The sequence below is a fragment of the Cydia strobilella genome, chromosome 3, assembly GCF_947568885.1.
Source record: "Cydia strobilella chromosome 3, ilCydStro3.1, whole genome shotgun sequence".
Taxonomy (NCBI): Eukaryota; Metazoa; Arthropoda; class Insecta; order Lepidoptera; family Tortricidae; genus Cydia; species Cydia strobilella.
The window spans coordinates 12,264,179-12,277,045 of record NC_086043.1 but is presented as its reverse complement, the minus strand read 5'-3'; the positions used below and the strand labels follow the sequence as shown (position 1 = coordinate 12,277,045).

Here is a 12,867-nt window from a genome sequence, read left to right as displayed (position 1 = left end):
TATTTCGTACTTCGTACATAAATTCCGAAAAACTCATTGGTACGAGCCAGGGTTTGAACCCGCGACCTCCGGATTGAAACTCGCACGTTCTTACCGCTAGGCCACCAGTACCGGTAAGCTAATTCTGGATAATAGTATAATATAAAAAGTTATTTATTACCTAAATCTCCCTGCTTAGTAACATCACCGATTTTTTCTAAATATTCTTCACGTTTTTCTATCTCTTCCTCTAAACGCAAATCTTCCAATTTCTTTTTATATGCTGACGTCACAAACACTTCCTTGTCCTTAAACTCGTCACCTTCTTTTTCTCTTTCTTTTTGAATCTGAGCAACATAAAATTCAATTAATTCAAGTGGTTCATAGTTAGAGATACCAATATAATAGTTTTCTTTTCTGCAAATTTGACAGATCACATAGCGGAAGTTATAAGAGCAATAAAATGATATGATGACAATACCTACAAAAATTATATTATTTGTAGGAATATAAGTGTCAGGATCAATAGTATTTGTGAACTACTTTCTTTATTGAATGGATATGAAAATACCTGTCTTTCAACCCTGCGTTCATTTTCCAATTTCCTTTTATGAGCAGTTTTTAACAGGTTTTCAATATACTTTGGTTGATTAAGTTCCTTCACTTTCTGTTTCTTTTCGTCCTTCTTGATGGCCATTGAATCGTATATTTCATCATACTGATATATTGTAGGATCCTCTTCTATAGCTTTACTTTGAGTAATCTTTGCCTGAAAAATATTTGTAATAAATAAACATACTATTTTGTAAAATATCATTTAAGTTTATTTTTATCCTTAAATGCTTAAACAGGAATATGTTGCAATAATATCGGTATAATTTTCATAAAATATTATCCCTAGTGATAAACTATTATGTGGATTCATATTACTAAACTTGAAAGGGGCAATAAGATTTGCATTTATCCTAACTAGAATCATTCTATGTTCTGTATTAAATCCTTTATTTTATCATAATGTAAGGTGTTTTCTTCTGTAATTCTAAGGAAATTAAGCTTTCTACAGGTTACAACATAAAGAGCAATTTGCAAAATGCTTGTAACAAACTTAAGGCCCTGTAGGTTTGAGATTTAGATTTTGGACCTATGTTCGTGTTTTTTTCCTATAAAGTGAGTCAAAAAATCAGGATTTGAATCAATGAAATTACTAGAGAAAGGCCTCAATATTGCTAATAAAATTTTAGGCAACCATATTGTGATCTGATAAATACCACAATGTAACATTATAAGAATGCAACATACCTGACGATTAATGTTGTCACTGGGTCTCAATAATACTGGCTTGTTGCTAGAGTCATCATCAGATTCAGAATCATTGCCAAACACATTCCTCGATGCTTCAAATATAGGTTTATTTGGCTTAGCTTTGTCTGGTAAAATAAGTCCATACCTGTGAATAATAATTATATCAATTTAAATTTCTATTTCACTCGGAAAAATAATACGCATCAATTAAGATAACTTGGAAAAGATTACAGACAACAACACTACTAAGCTTAGAATAAATTTAAAAGTGGAAAAATTACTGCCTTGGGTGAGACAAATTCCAAATTTATTCTAAGCTTAATAGCTGTTAAATAATAGTCTGTAAAACGTTAAAAACATTTTATTTTGATAATTGTAGTATTTGTAGTTAGTTTCTGAACGCAACCTATTGAAAGAATCCTCTGAAAGAATCCTGTAGAATCTGCCTGTCATTCTGTCTCCGCTTTTTTCAATGTACACGAAATAATGTGTTTCATATAAAATAAATAAGTATTCAAGTATTAAAAACCTCTGATTTATTATTTAAAAAACCTCTCATGGTAGCAGAGGTCCGTGGTTCTTCACGAGTAAAACAAGTAAAAACAAGTACAACAGTAATACGATTTCTCTGTGACAAATGTGGCAGTGTTGAGAGAAGCTAAAATAAAGAAAAACGATGGAGATACCAATTACGGCAGCGGAATTAGCCAACATTCAACGCCTGGAGGACGCCGAATCGTTCCCGATATGGAAATTTCAAGTCGAAATCCTATTTAAAAGCTACGGTTTGTACGAAATTGTGTGCGCATCGACAAACGCCGTCGAAAGTGCCGGTTCGTCCCAACAAAGCCTGAAAGATGCGCAAGCTCAACGCATTATTATGCAAACTATTGATAAAAAACACTTAACCTTAATTATGACATGTGAAAGTGCCTACCACATGTATAAGAAACTATGTTTCCTATTCGAAAAATCTGATGAACAACAAAGGTGCAAATTAATGCAGAATTTCTTTCAATGCCATTATAAAAAGGGCACTTCAATGACAGAACACTTGGGTAATTTAGAAAATCTGTCATTTAAACTACGAGGGCTCGGTGAAAAAATCGAAGAAAAAATGATTATCTCAAAAATCATATCAAGTTTACCTATCGAATATAACAACTTAATAACTGCGTGGGAAAGCACTTCTTTTGCCGATAAAACTCTAGAAAATCTACAAGCCAGAATACTGAGTGAAGAAAAGAGACTGAACAAAAGCGAGCTTGATTCGTCTTCATCCGAAAAAGTGGCTTTCAAGGCATTTAAAAACAAAACTAAGGCGTGTAAAATCTGTAAAAAAACAAATCATCTAGAAAAAGACTGTTTTTACAAAAAGAAATGCAGCATCTGTAAAAAAACAAATCACGAAGAAAAAGACTGTTTCTTTAAGAAAAATAAGACTAAGGAAAAGGTAGCATTTCTAACAACATTTAATAAAACAAGGAACCTTGACGTCGAAGAGTTCGTCGTTGATTCAGGTTGTACTTCACACATGACTAAAAACAAAAATATGTTATCCAAGATTTAAAAAGAAGAAACCAGCATCCAAATTGCTAAAGAAAATGAGAAGATAATATCCACTGGAAAAGGTGTAATTAATTCGGAGAATGTAAACCTGACAGAAGTACTATATGTTCCTGAACTACCAGAAAACCTGATCTCTGTAAATGAAATCACCGAAAAAGATGGACAAGTATTGTTCACTAAAAACAAAGTAATAATTTCTAAAAACAATGAAGAAGTGTTAACCGGTGAGAAAAATAAAAATGGCCTGTACTTCATAAAACTGCAAATTAAAAAAGAAGAGACATCTTTATTAACACATAAAAATGATACAGCATTAAACTGGCATATAAAACTTGGTCATGCGGGCAAAGAAACAATGAAAAAAATGCTAGACAAATTAGATGGCATAAATATAACTAAAAACGACATAGATCAACTCATCAACTGTGAAGTTTGCCTAGAAGCCAAACAAACCCGTTTACCATTTAATACCCAGAGAAAAAGAGCTGAAAGAAAATTGGAAATTATACATACAGACATATGTGGTCCCATAACACCCAACACCTGGGATGGAAAGAAATATATACTCACTGTGATGGATGACTATAGCCATTTTGCAAAAATATACCTGCTGAAAAGTAAAAATGAAGCGTTTGAATACCTGAAAGAATATATACAAGAAGCGGAAAGAACCCACAGCGAGAAAGTAAAAATGATAAGATGTGATAATGGTGGAGAATACACTTCTAATAACATAAAAGAATGGTGCAAACAAAAGGGAATATTACTGGATTACACAATCCCATATACACCTCAACTTAATGGGAAGAGTGAAAGATTAAACCGTACAATTCTGGAAAAAGTAAGAGCATTGCTGTATGAGAATAACGTACCTAAATATCTATGGGGTGAAGCGACAAGAACCGCGACATATATAATCAACAGACTACCTACAGATGGAAAAGAGGTTACACCCTCAGAGCTATGGACTGGTAAAAGACCGGATCTGAAGAATCTGAGCTACTTCGGAAGTCAAGCTCACAGTAAAATACTTGGAAACCTGAGTAAATTAGACAAAAGATCTGAGAAATTCCTTATGGTCGGATACTCCCCTACTGGATACCGTCTTTGGGATGAAGAAAAGCGACGTATCGTAGAGCGAAGAGATGTAATTTTCTCAAATCTAATACAAAGATCTTTCCAACCTAAAAATATAAAACAACAACCTGTGGTAGAACTGGAAGTAATAAACCAGAACAGAAGAGAAGAAGAAAGAAACGAAGAAAACCCAAGACAAGAAGAAAGAAAAGAAACTCTAAACCAAGATAGAAGTGAAGAAGAAAGAAACGAAGAAAACCTAAGACAAGAAGAAAGAAAAGAAACTCTAAACCAAGATAGAAGAGAAGAAGAAAGAAACGAAGAAAACCTAATACAAGAAGAAAGAAAAGAAACTCTAAACCAAGAAAGAAGAGAAGAAATGCCAAACAAAGAAGAAAGAAGCAAAACTCAAAACCTCCAGAAAAGAGAAGAAACCATTGACGAAGAAGAAACACCTAAAACAATTCGAAGGTCTGGAAGAATAAGAAAACAGCCAGCAAAACTAAACGACTATTTAACTTACCTTACCTACAGCGAAGCCACAACCGGTTCTGAAAAAGAAGAATGGATAAAAGCCATCAACTCTGAAAAACAATCATTGAAAGACAACAGAGTATGGGAACTTGTTGATAGAGCTGAAGCTGGAACAAGAAAAATCTTGAGCAACAGATGGGTCCTGAAACAAAAAAGTGATGGAAAGTACAAAGCTCGATTGGTGGTGAGAGGATGTGAACAAAAACCTGGCATTGACTATGGAGAAACTTTCAGTCCTGTGATTAATAACAGTTCTATCAGAACTATGCTAGCTATTGCTGCAAATAAGCAATACCATATCATGAAACTGGATATAAAAACTGCTTTCCTCTACGGAGAGATAACTGAAGATCTGTACATGCAGATACCGGAAGGCTATGAAAAAGAAGAAGGAAAAATATGTAAACTGAAAAGAAGCCTATATGGACTAAAACAATCTCCTCTGAAGTGGAACCAAAAGTTCTCAATGACCCTAAAGAAGAAGGGATTATGCCCACTTAACACAGATCACTGTATTTTCAAAACAGAAAATGGAGATGTTATCCTTGGAATATATGTAGACGACGGATTGCTGATAGGAGAAAATAAAGAAGAGATGCTCTCATTGTTGAAGAAACTTGAAGAAGACTTTGAAATGACTTTTGTAGAAGGTCCTACTTCCTTTCTAGGAATGGAGATAGTTAGAACAGAAAAACAAATAAGAATTGGACAAGAAAAATATGCCAAAAGCATAGTGGAAAAATTTAAGATGGAAAACTCTAAACCATGTCCGACACCATTAGTAAAAGATCTGAAGGAAAAAGACAAAGAAGATACAGAAGATGTGAGATTTCCCTACCGTGAAGCTATAGGTTCTTTAATGTACCTAAGTAGCAAGACTCGACCGGATCTGGCATTCTCGGTTAATATTGAAAATCGTAACATGGAAAAACCTACCAACACTGATGTGAAAAACGTAAAGAGAACCCTAAGATACATACAAGGAAGTAAGAATATAGATATCGGCTATGACACAAACTCAGACCTTACCAAATTAGAAGCCTACAGCGACTCCGACTTTGCTGGAGACCTGCAATCAAGAAGAAGCACTACCGGATACATTATTATGTACTGCGGAGGTCCCTTGCAATGGTGTGCAAGGAAACAACCTATAGTCGCACTCTCAAGCTGCGAAGCTGAATATATAGCTGCTGCAGAATGCAGTAAAGAAGTGCTGTATCTAAAAAGCTTAATAGAAGAAATGTTACAAATAAAAGTGCATGTGAATTTAAAAGTGGACAATCAAAGTGCTATAAAACTGATAGAGAATGGAGTGTTGAACAGACGCTCTAAACATATAGATGTTCGTTATAAATTCATTCATGAAAATGTTGTAAGAGGTAATTTATGTGTAGAGTATGTACCTACTTCATATAACTGTGCTGACATTCTAACCAAGCCATTAGAGCCTGTTAAGTTTAAAAATGTTTGTGAACTAATCTACAATTAAGGGGGAATGTTAAATAATAGTCTGTAAAACGTTAAAAACATTTTATTTTGATAATTGTAGTATTTGTAGTTAGTTTCTGAACGCAACCTATTGAAAGAATCCTCTGAAAGAATCCTGTAGAATCTGCCTGTCATTCTGTCTCCGCTTTTTTCAATGTACACGAAATAATGTTTCATATAAAATAAATAAGTATTCAAGTATTAAAAACCTCTGATTTATTATTTAAAAAACCTCTCAATAGCATCGTTCGAAGACGTTTCTGCTTGTTAAAAATTAACAACATTACTACTTTGAAGCTATGTTCTAAGTTCCTAATGGTGAGTAAAAATAGAAAAATCGCTCGAGCTCCAAAGGATTCACTATGCATGTAGGTTGTGTTCGCTTACATGCAGAACGTACGCTTGTTTTTTTATTAGCAATTAATGGACTACAACAGTAAGTAAGCATTATTTACTACAGTCAATTGCATTGGTATACCTACCATGAAAACAAAAACAATATGCCAGAATAACTTACTTTTTACTACCGCTGGACATAACGATACGGACTATTACGGACACAAAATAATTACGCTGAAGTTATGGTAATTTCTTTCGATTCTAGGTAATTTTAGTGGTACTTTGTGTGAGTTAAATGAATTGTGCGTGTCGTATTGCTGTTGCTGACTCAGAGCCTCGGAGTATCTCTTATTAGTCTGTGCTCGGAGTCGCAATATGGAGATGGACTCGCATGAGTGTTAGCAACGCACAGATAAAAGGCATAACAGACTACCGCACCGGACTGCGACCTTTTCATCATCATCTCGGCCGAAAGACGTCCAGTGCTGGACAAAGGCCTCCCTCAAGGATCTCCACAACGAACGGTCATTCGCGGCTCAGAATAATGACTAAAGCATAGAAGTAGGGCAAAAATGCTTCGCAAATATGTATACCCGTACTTTACTTCCTTACGAATTAGATAATGTGCCGAAAAGAGATGCATATATGCTTGTTATTTCTCATTTACGTATGGTGTCATAAGTTTGATAATTTGCTAGGGATGTAACTGTGTCGACTTTTTATATCGATAAATTATGCATAAGTTTATGTGCCGTGTAAAAGAATAATCACGAAATTGGCAAATTGATAATAGTCTGGCTAATGAAAGTTGAACCTGAAAAAACGCGGCAATTTTAAGAAATCTGTAGCAGGCGGCTCGTTGAAATGAAATGAAATGCGTGGAATACAAGGATTGCATAACTTTTATACTTTTTATAATTTTCATATTCTAAAAATCATTAAAAAGTATAAAAATTATGCAATCCTTGGAATCAAAGAGCCGCCTGATATGAGGATTAATGCATGTACCTAATATAGCTTTTATCTCATTTGCAGTCTACCACTCAGAACCGTCTAACTATACCTCTCGTTTTTTTATCATTAGAAAGAAGGCGAGCGATCTTAACGTGTCGTTTTATCGAAAAACACTTTGAAAATAAGTCACAACAAATATAATATACGATAATTTACATACTTTTGCTTTCATAAGTAAAATATTGCTTTATTTATAAAAAAACTTGTCAATAAAAAGACACGTGGAAATGGTTTACCGTTTTTTCTAATGCTAAAAGACTAAGTATAGTTTCTAGTCATGTACAGTCAGCTGCAGAGAAAAGGCACCCCCCTGCATACAAAGTTCTGTAAATTAGTATGGACGTGGGGTACCTTTTCTCTGCAGCTGACTGTACCAAATAGGAAATGAAGAAAAAAAAACGTTCGTGTAATATATTTTTTTTATTTAATAATAGGGAATATTACGCGAAACTCGGCGTAGGTGGCGCCACTATCACAATCTGAGGGTCTATCGCGAAACAAGAAAATCGAACTTTCGTTATCTAACATCTCTGTCACTCTTGCGTATTCGAGCGATAAAGAGGCTGCTAGATAACGAAATTTCGGATTCGAGTTTTCCGGTAGGTCCCCTGAAAACTTGTCAAAAACCTGTTAAAGGTACAGTATAAATAAGTTACTCTACGGTGCACTAAAAAAGCTAGTGCTGCACTCTGGTGGCAGAACATTGCAGTAATATCCCCTATTCCTCGTCCTTTGGAAATCTGAAATAAAAAGTTGAGTTTTGTGACCAACAGTATTAATAAAAGGAACATTCATCACTGATCATTAATGTCTTTTTTATTAGGGTTCCGTACCCAAAGGGTAAAAACGGGACCCTATTACTAATACTTCGCTGTCCGTCTGTCTGTCACCAGGCTGTATCTCATGAACCGTGATAGCTAGACAGTTGAAATTTTTACAGATGATGTATTTCTGTTGCCGCTATAACAACAAATACTAAAAAGTAGTCCCCTTGGTGCGCGCGTCCGACCCGCACTTGACCGGTTTTTAGTATTAAACTATAGTCTGGCAAACACAATCTGTCAGTAAGTAAGAACAAAGAAAACTATAGGTACAGTCGAAGGCAAAAATATCGATCCAGACAAATGGCTTAAAAATATGTGAACACGATTTTATTGTCTAAGCGTACACATATTTTTGAGACTTTGGGAATGTATATATATTTATGCCCTTGACTGTACTCATCAATTAAAATGAGACAGTCCTGGGCCAAACTATAAGAAAGCTGTAAATGTCGATACGTTATTGATCTGAGGTCGATACATCACTATGCCAAAAATATAACCTTTCATACTTAGCAGAAAAGTTCGAAAAAATATGCAAAAATCTATAAAGACTTGAATGCAAGTAATAATTACATAAACAACATATCGATTTCTATGTTTAGGGTCAGGTCCTATAAATTAATTTCTTCAAAATTGAACAAAACTCACCGATTAAAGGTTATCGGTTCGTGCGTATTTTCTTTTCTTCCTGTATACGATTTACAGCCCTCGATCACACAAGACATTATCACAAAGGGAACTTCAAACCATTACAAATAAAAACTCAGCACGTTTTCCAACAATCTTTCAGGAATAGCAACATTATAATTAAAATAAACCAAGATGACCGCTGAAACATCCCGAAATATTTCAACTAAAATAATACGACTATGTCAAGTTGTTACAGTTGACACCTACCTGTGAAATAACGAACATATATTTTATTTGGCTGGATTATATTATAGAACCACATAGGACCATTTGACATTTCCCTCAGTTCATCTTATGACAATACTGAAAAAAACGAAAGAACTTGCGGATTGTTGTCTCACTCACTCATAGACAAAAAGTAATAACGTGTTGTGAATACGATATCTTTTACCAAGCTTTTATTTTTGCCCGGCTTCTTTGCTTTAGTCATTATTCTGAGATTCGCGGCCCTCAACCAACGGTTTCCCGCGACTTTAACTAGATCGTCGGTCCATCTAGTCTGGGGCCTTCCCATGCCTAAGCTGTCGCGCTGCGTCTTCCGGTACGTGGTCGCCACTCCAGAACATTTCTGCCCCATCGGCATCGGCGGTTTAAAAAAAAAATGGATGTACGTACCAAACCATGTTCGGTCGTGTGGATTCACCGTACGTCCGATAAGGATGTAGCTATGGCTAGAGCGAGAAAGAAGTTTGCAGGAGCTTTGACGTTTGTATAGTGCGACTGGACTATATATTGTATACTATATTGTAAATATACTCACTACTCCTATGGAGTATTATATTCTTTGGACTGGACGTACTAAATTGTTGTTTTTTAAGGGACAGCTAGTCCATGCAGACGCAGCTATGCGGTGGGATGAGATAGCAATATCACTTGCTCCCTCTAACGCATAAATGCGTCCCTTGGACTGGCCTACACTGGGCCATGGTGTACAGGAGCCTTAACCCCCCCCCCCCCCCATTCACACTCCTACCGCCTCGCCGTCCGCCTCATTATGTAGGATTGTGAATGTGGTAGCGGACTACATGGCGTCCTACAAAACCCAGGTAGGATGTCTCTTGGGTCCTACAAGTCCTACAAGCCTCGCCCACCGCTTGCAGTCCGCCGCGCAGGATTGTCTGTGGTATGACGTCCTGCGTAGCAGGACTGTCAATAGTGTCAATGTCATGTAGCGAATGAGGGCTATCGTTTTTTTGCTCACCAGTTGGCGCCTCTGTTGATGGTGGTCCAAAAGACTGTAGAAAAGCTGTCAGTCATTAAAGTGACAAGTGAAAGTTGACATTTCGAACTATGGAAAAGACCACCATCTACACTAGCGCCCCTAGCGGCGAATTCATACGCGTTAGCCCTCATTGGACCGTGAATATTAATGCAGATTGCAAGACTGCAGTCCGCAACTCAGAATAATGACTAAAGCATAGAAGTCGGGCAAAAATGCTTCGCAAATATGTATACCCGTACTTTACTTCCTTACGAATTAGATAATGTGCCGAAAAGAGATGCATATATGCTTGTTATTTCTCATTTACGTACGGTGTCATAAGTTTGAGAATTTGCTAGGGATGTAACTGTGTCGACTTTTTATATCGATAAATTATGCATAAGTTTATGTGCCGTGTAAAATAATAATCACGAAATTGGCAAATTGATAATAGTCTGGCTAATGAAAGTTGAACCTGAAAAAACGCGGCAATTTCAAGAAATCTGTAGCAGGCGGCTCGTTGAAATGAAATGAAATGCGTGGAATACAAGGATTGCATAACTTTTACACTTTTTATAATTTTCATATTCTAAAAATCATTAAAAAGTATAAAAATTATGCAATCCTTGGAATCAAAGAGCCGCCTGATATGAGGATTAATGCATGTACCTAATATAGCTTTTATCTCATTTGCAGTCTACCACTCAGAACCGTCTAACTATACCTCTCGTTTTTTTATCATTAGAAAGAAGGCGAGCGATCTTAACGTGTCGTTTTATCGAAAAACACTTTGAAAATAAGTCACAACAAATATACGATCATTTACATACTTTTGCTTTCATAAGTAAAATATTGTTATATAGGTATTTATAAAAAAACTTGTCAATAAAAAGACACGTGGAAATGGTTTACCGTTTTTTCTAATGCTAAAAGACTAAGTATAGTTTCTAGTCATGTCCAGTCAGCTGCAGAGAAAAGGCACCCCCCTGCATACAAAGTTCTGTAAATTAGTATGGACGTGGGGTACCTTTTCTCTGCAGCTGACTGTACCAAATAGGAAATAATAATAAAAAACGTTCGTGTAATATTTTTTTTATATTTAATAATAGGGAATATTACGCGAAACTTGGCGTAGGTGGCGCCAATATCACAATCCTGAGGGTCTATCGCGAAACAAGAAAATCGAACTTTCGTTATCTAACATCTCTGTCACTCTTGCGTATTCGAGCGATAAAGAGGCAGCTAGATAACGAAATTTCGGATTCGAGTTTTCCGGTAGGTCCCCTGAAAACTTGACAAAAACCTGTTAAAGGTACAGTATGAATAAGTTACTCTACAGTGCACTAAAAAAGCTAGTGCTGCACTCTGGTGGCAGAACATTGCAGTAATATCCCCTATTCCTCGTCCTTTGGAAATCTGAAATAAAAAGTTGAGTTTTGTGACCAACAATATTAATAAAAGGAACATTCATCAATGATCATTAATGTCTTTTTTATTAGGGTTCCGTACCCAAAGGGTAAAAACGGGACCCTATTACTAATACTTCGCTGTCCGTCTGTCTGTCACCAGGCTGTATCTCATGAACCGTGATAGCTAGACAGTTGAAATTTTCACAGATGATGTATTTCTGTTGCCGCTATAACAACAAATACTAAAAAGTACGGTCCCCTTGGTGCGCGCGTCCGACCCGCACTTGACCGGTTTTTAGTATTAAACTATAGTCTGGCAAACACAATCTGTCAGTAAGTAAGAACAAAGAAAACTATAGGTACAGTCGAAGGCAAAAATATCGATCCAGACAAATGGCTTAAAAATATGTGAACACGATTTTATTGTCTGAGCGTACACATATTTTTGACTTTGGGAATGTATATATATTTATGCCCTTGACTGTACTCATCAATTAAAATGAGACAGTCCTGGGCCAAACTATAAGATAGCTGTAAATGTCTATAGGTTATTGATCTGAGGTCGATACATCACTATGCCAAAAATATAACCTTTCATACTTAGCAGAAAAGTTCGAAAATATATGCAAAAATCTATATAGACTTGAATGCAAGTAATAATTACATAAACAACATATAGATTTCTATGTTTAGGGTCAGGTCCTATAAATAAATTTCTTCAAAATTGAACAAAACTCACCGATTAAAGGTTATCGGTTCGTGCGTATTTTCTTTTCTTCCTGTATGCTATTTACAGCCCTCGATCACACAAGACATTATCACAAAGGGAACTTCAACTCATTACAAATAAAAACTCAGCACGTTTTCCAACAATCTTTCAGGAATAGCAAAAATATAATTAAAATAAACCATGATGACCGCTGAAACATCCCGAAATATTTCAACTAAAATAATACGACTATGTCAAGTTGTTACAGTTGACACCTACCTGTGAAATAACGAACATATATTTTATTTGGCTGGATTATATTATAGAACCACATAGGACCATTTGACATTTCCCTCAGTTTATCTTATGACAATACTGAAAAAAACGAAAGAACTTGCGGATTGTTGTCTCACTCACTCATAGACAAAAAGTAATAACGTGTTGTGAATACGATATCTTTTACCAAGCTTTTATTTTTGCCCGGCTTCTTTGCTTTAGTCATTATTCTGAGGTCCGCAATTTTCTTTACAATGAAAAACACGGGCTTAGCAGGTTTTATTGAAATATATAAAGGAATTCGCTATGTATGTGATCAAAAATCACCAAAATAGCTATTTTTTTTTTAGAAATAGCACATAACGTTATTGCAAGAGCACCTACACGAGGGCCTACCGCGAAAAACGAAAAGCGTAATTTATTTATCTGCCTCTCTATCACTACATATTTTAGGTT

The 12,867-nt window shown here is 35.7% G+C and overlaps 1 protein-coding gene across 2 annotated transcripts in view; it reads right to left on the bottom strand.

Moving 5' to 3' along the window:
* The window catches only part of LOC134755915 (nuclear speckle splicing regulatory protein 1), a 283,664-nt gene that overhangs the window by 1,062 nt on the left and 269,735 nt on the right, over positions 1 to 12,867 (bottom strand). The window contains exons 2-5 of one of the 2 annotated variants that reach the window (XM_063692600.1): positions 6,467 to 6,497; positions 1,279 to 1,426; positions 551 to 748; positions 161 to 326 (exon numbers count right to left, since the gene is read on the bottom strand). In XM_063692600.1, coding sequence (XP_063548670.1) covers positions 161 to 326; positions 551 to 748; positions 1,279 to 1,426; positions 6,467 to 6,486 — 532 coding nt within the window. In that variant the 5' untranslated portion in view covers positions 6,487 to 6,497. Of the gene's footprint in view, positions 1 to 160; positions 327 to 550; positions 749 to 1,278; positions 1,427 to 6,466; positions 6,636 to 12,867 lie in introns of those variants that run through there. The other variant, XM_063692599.1, reaches the window with a different exon arrangement.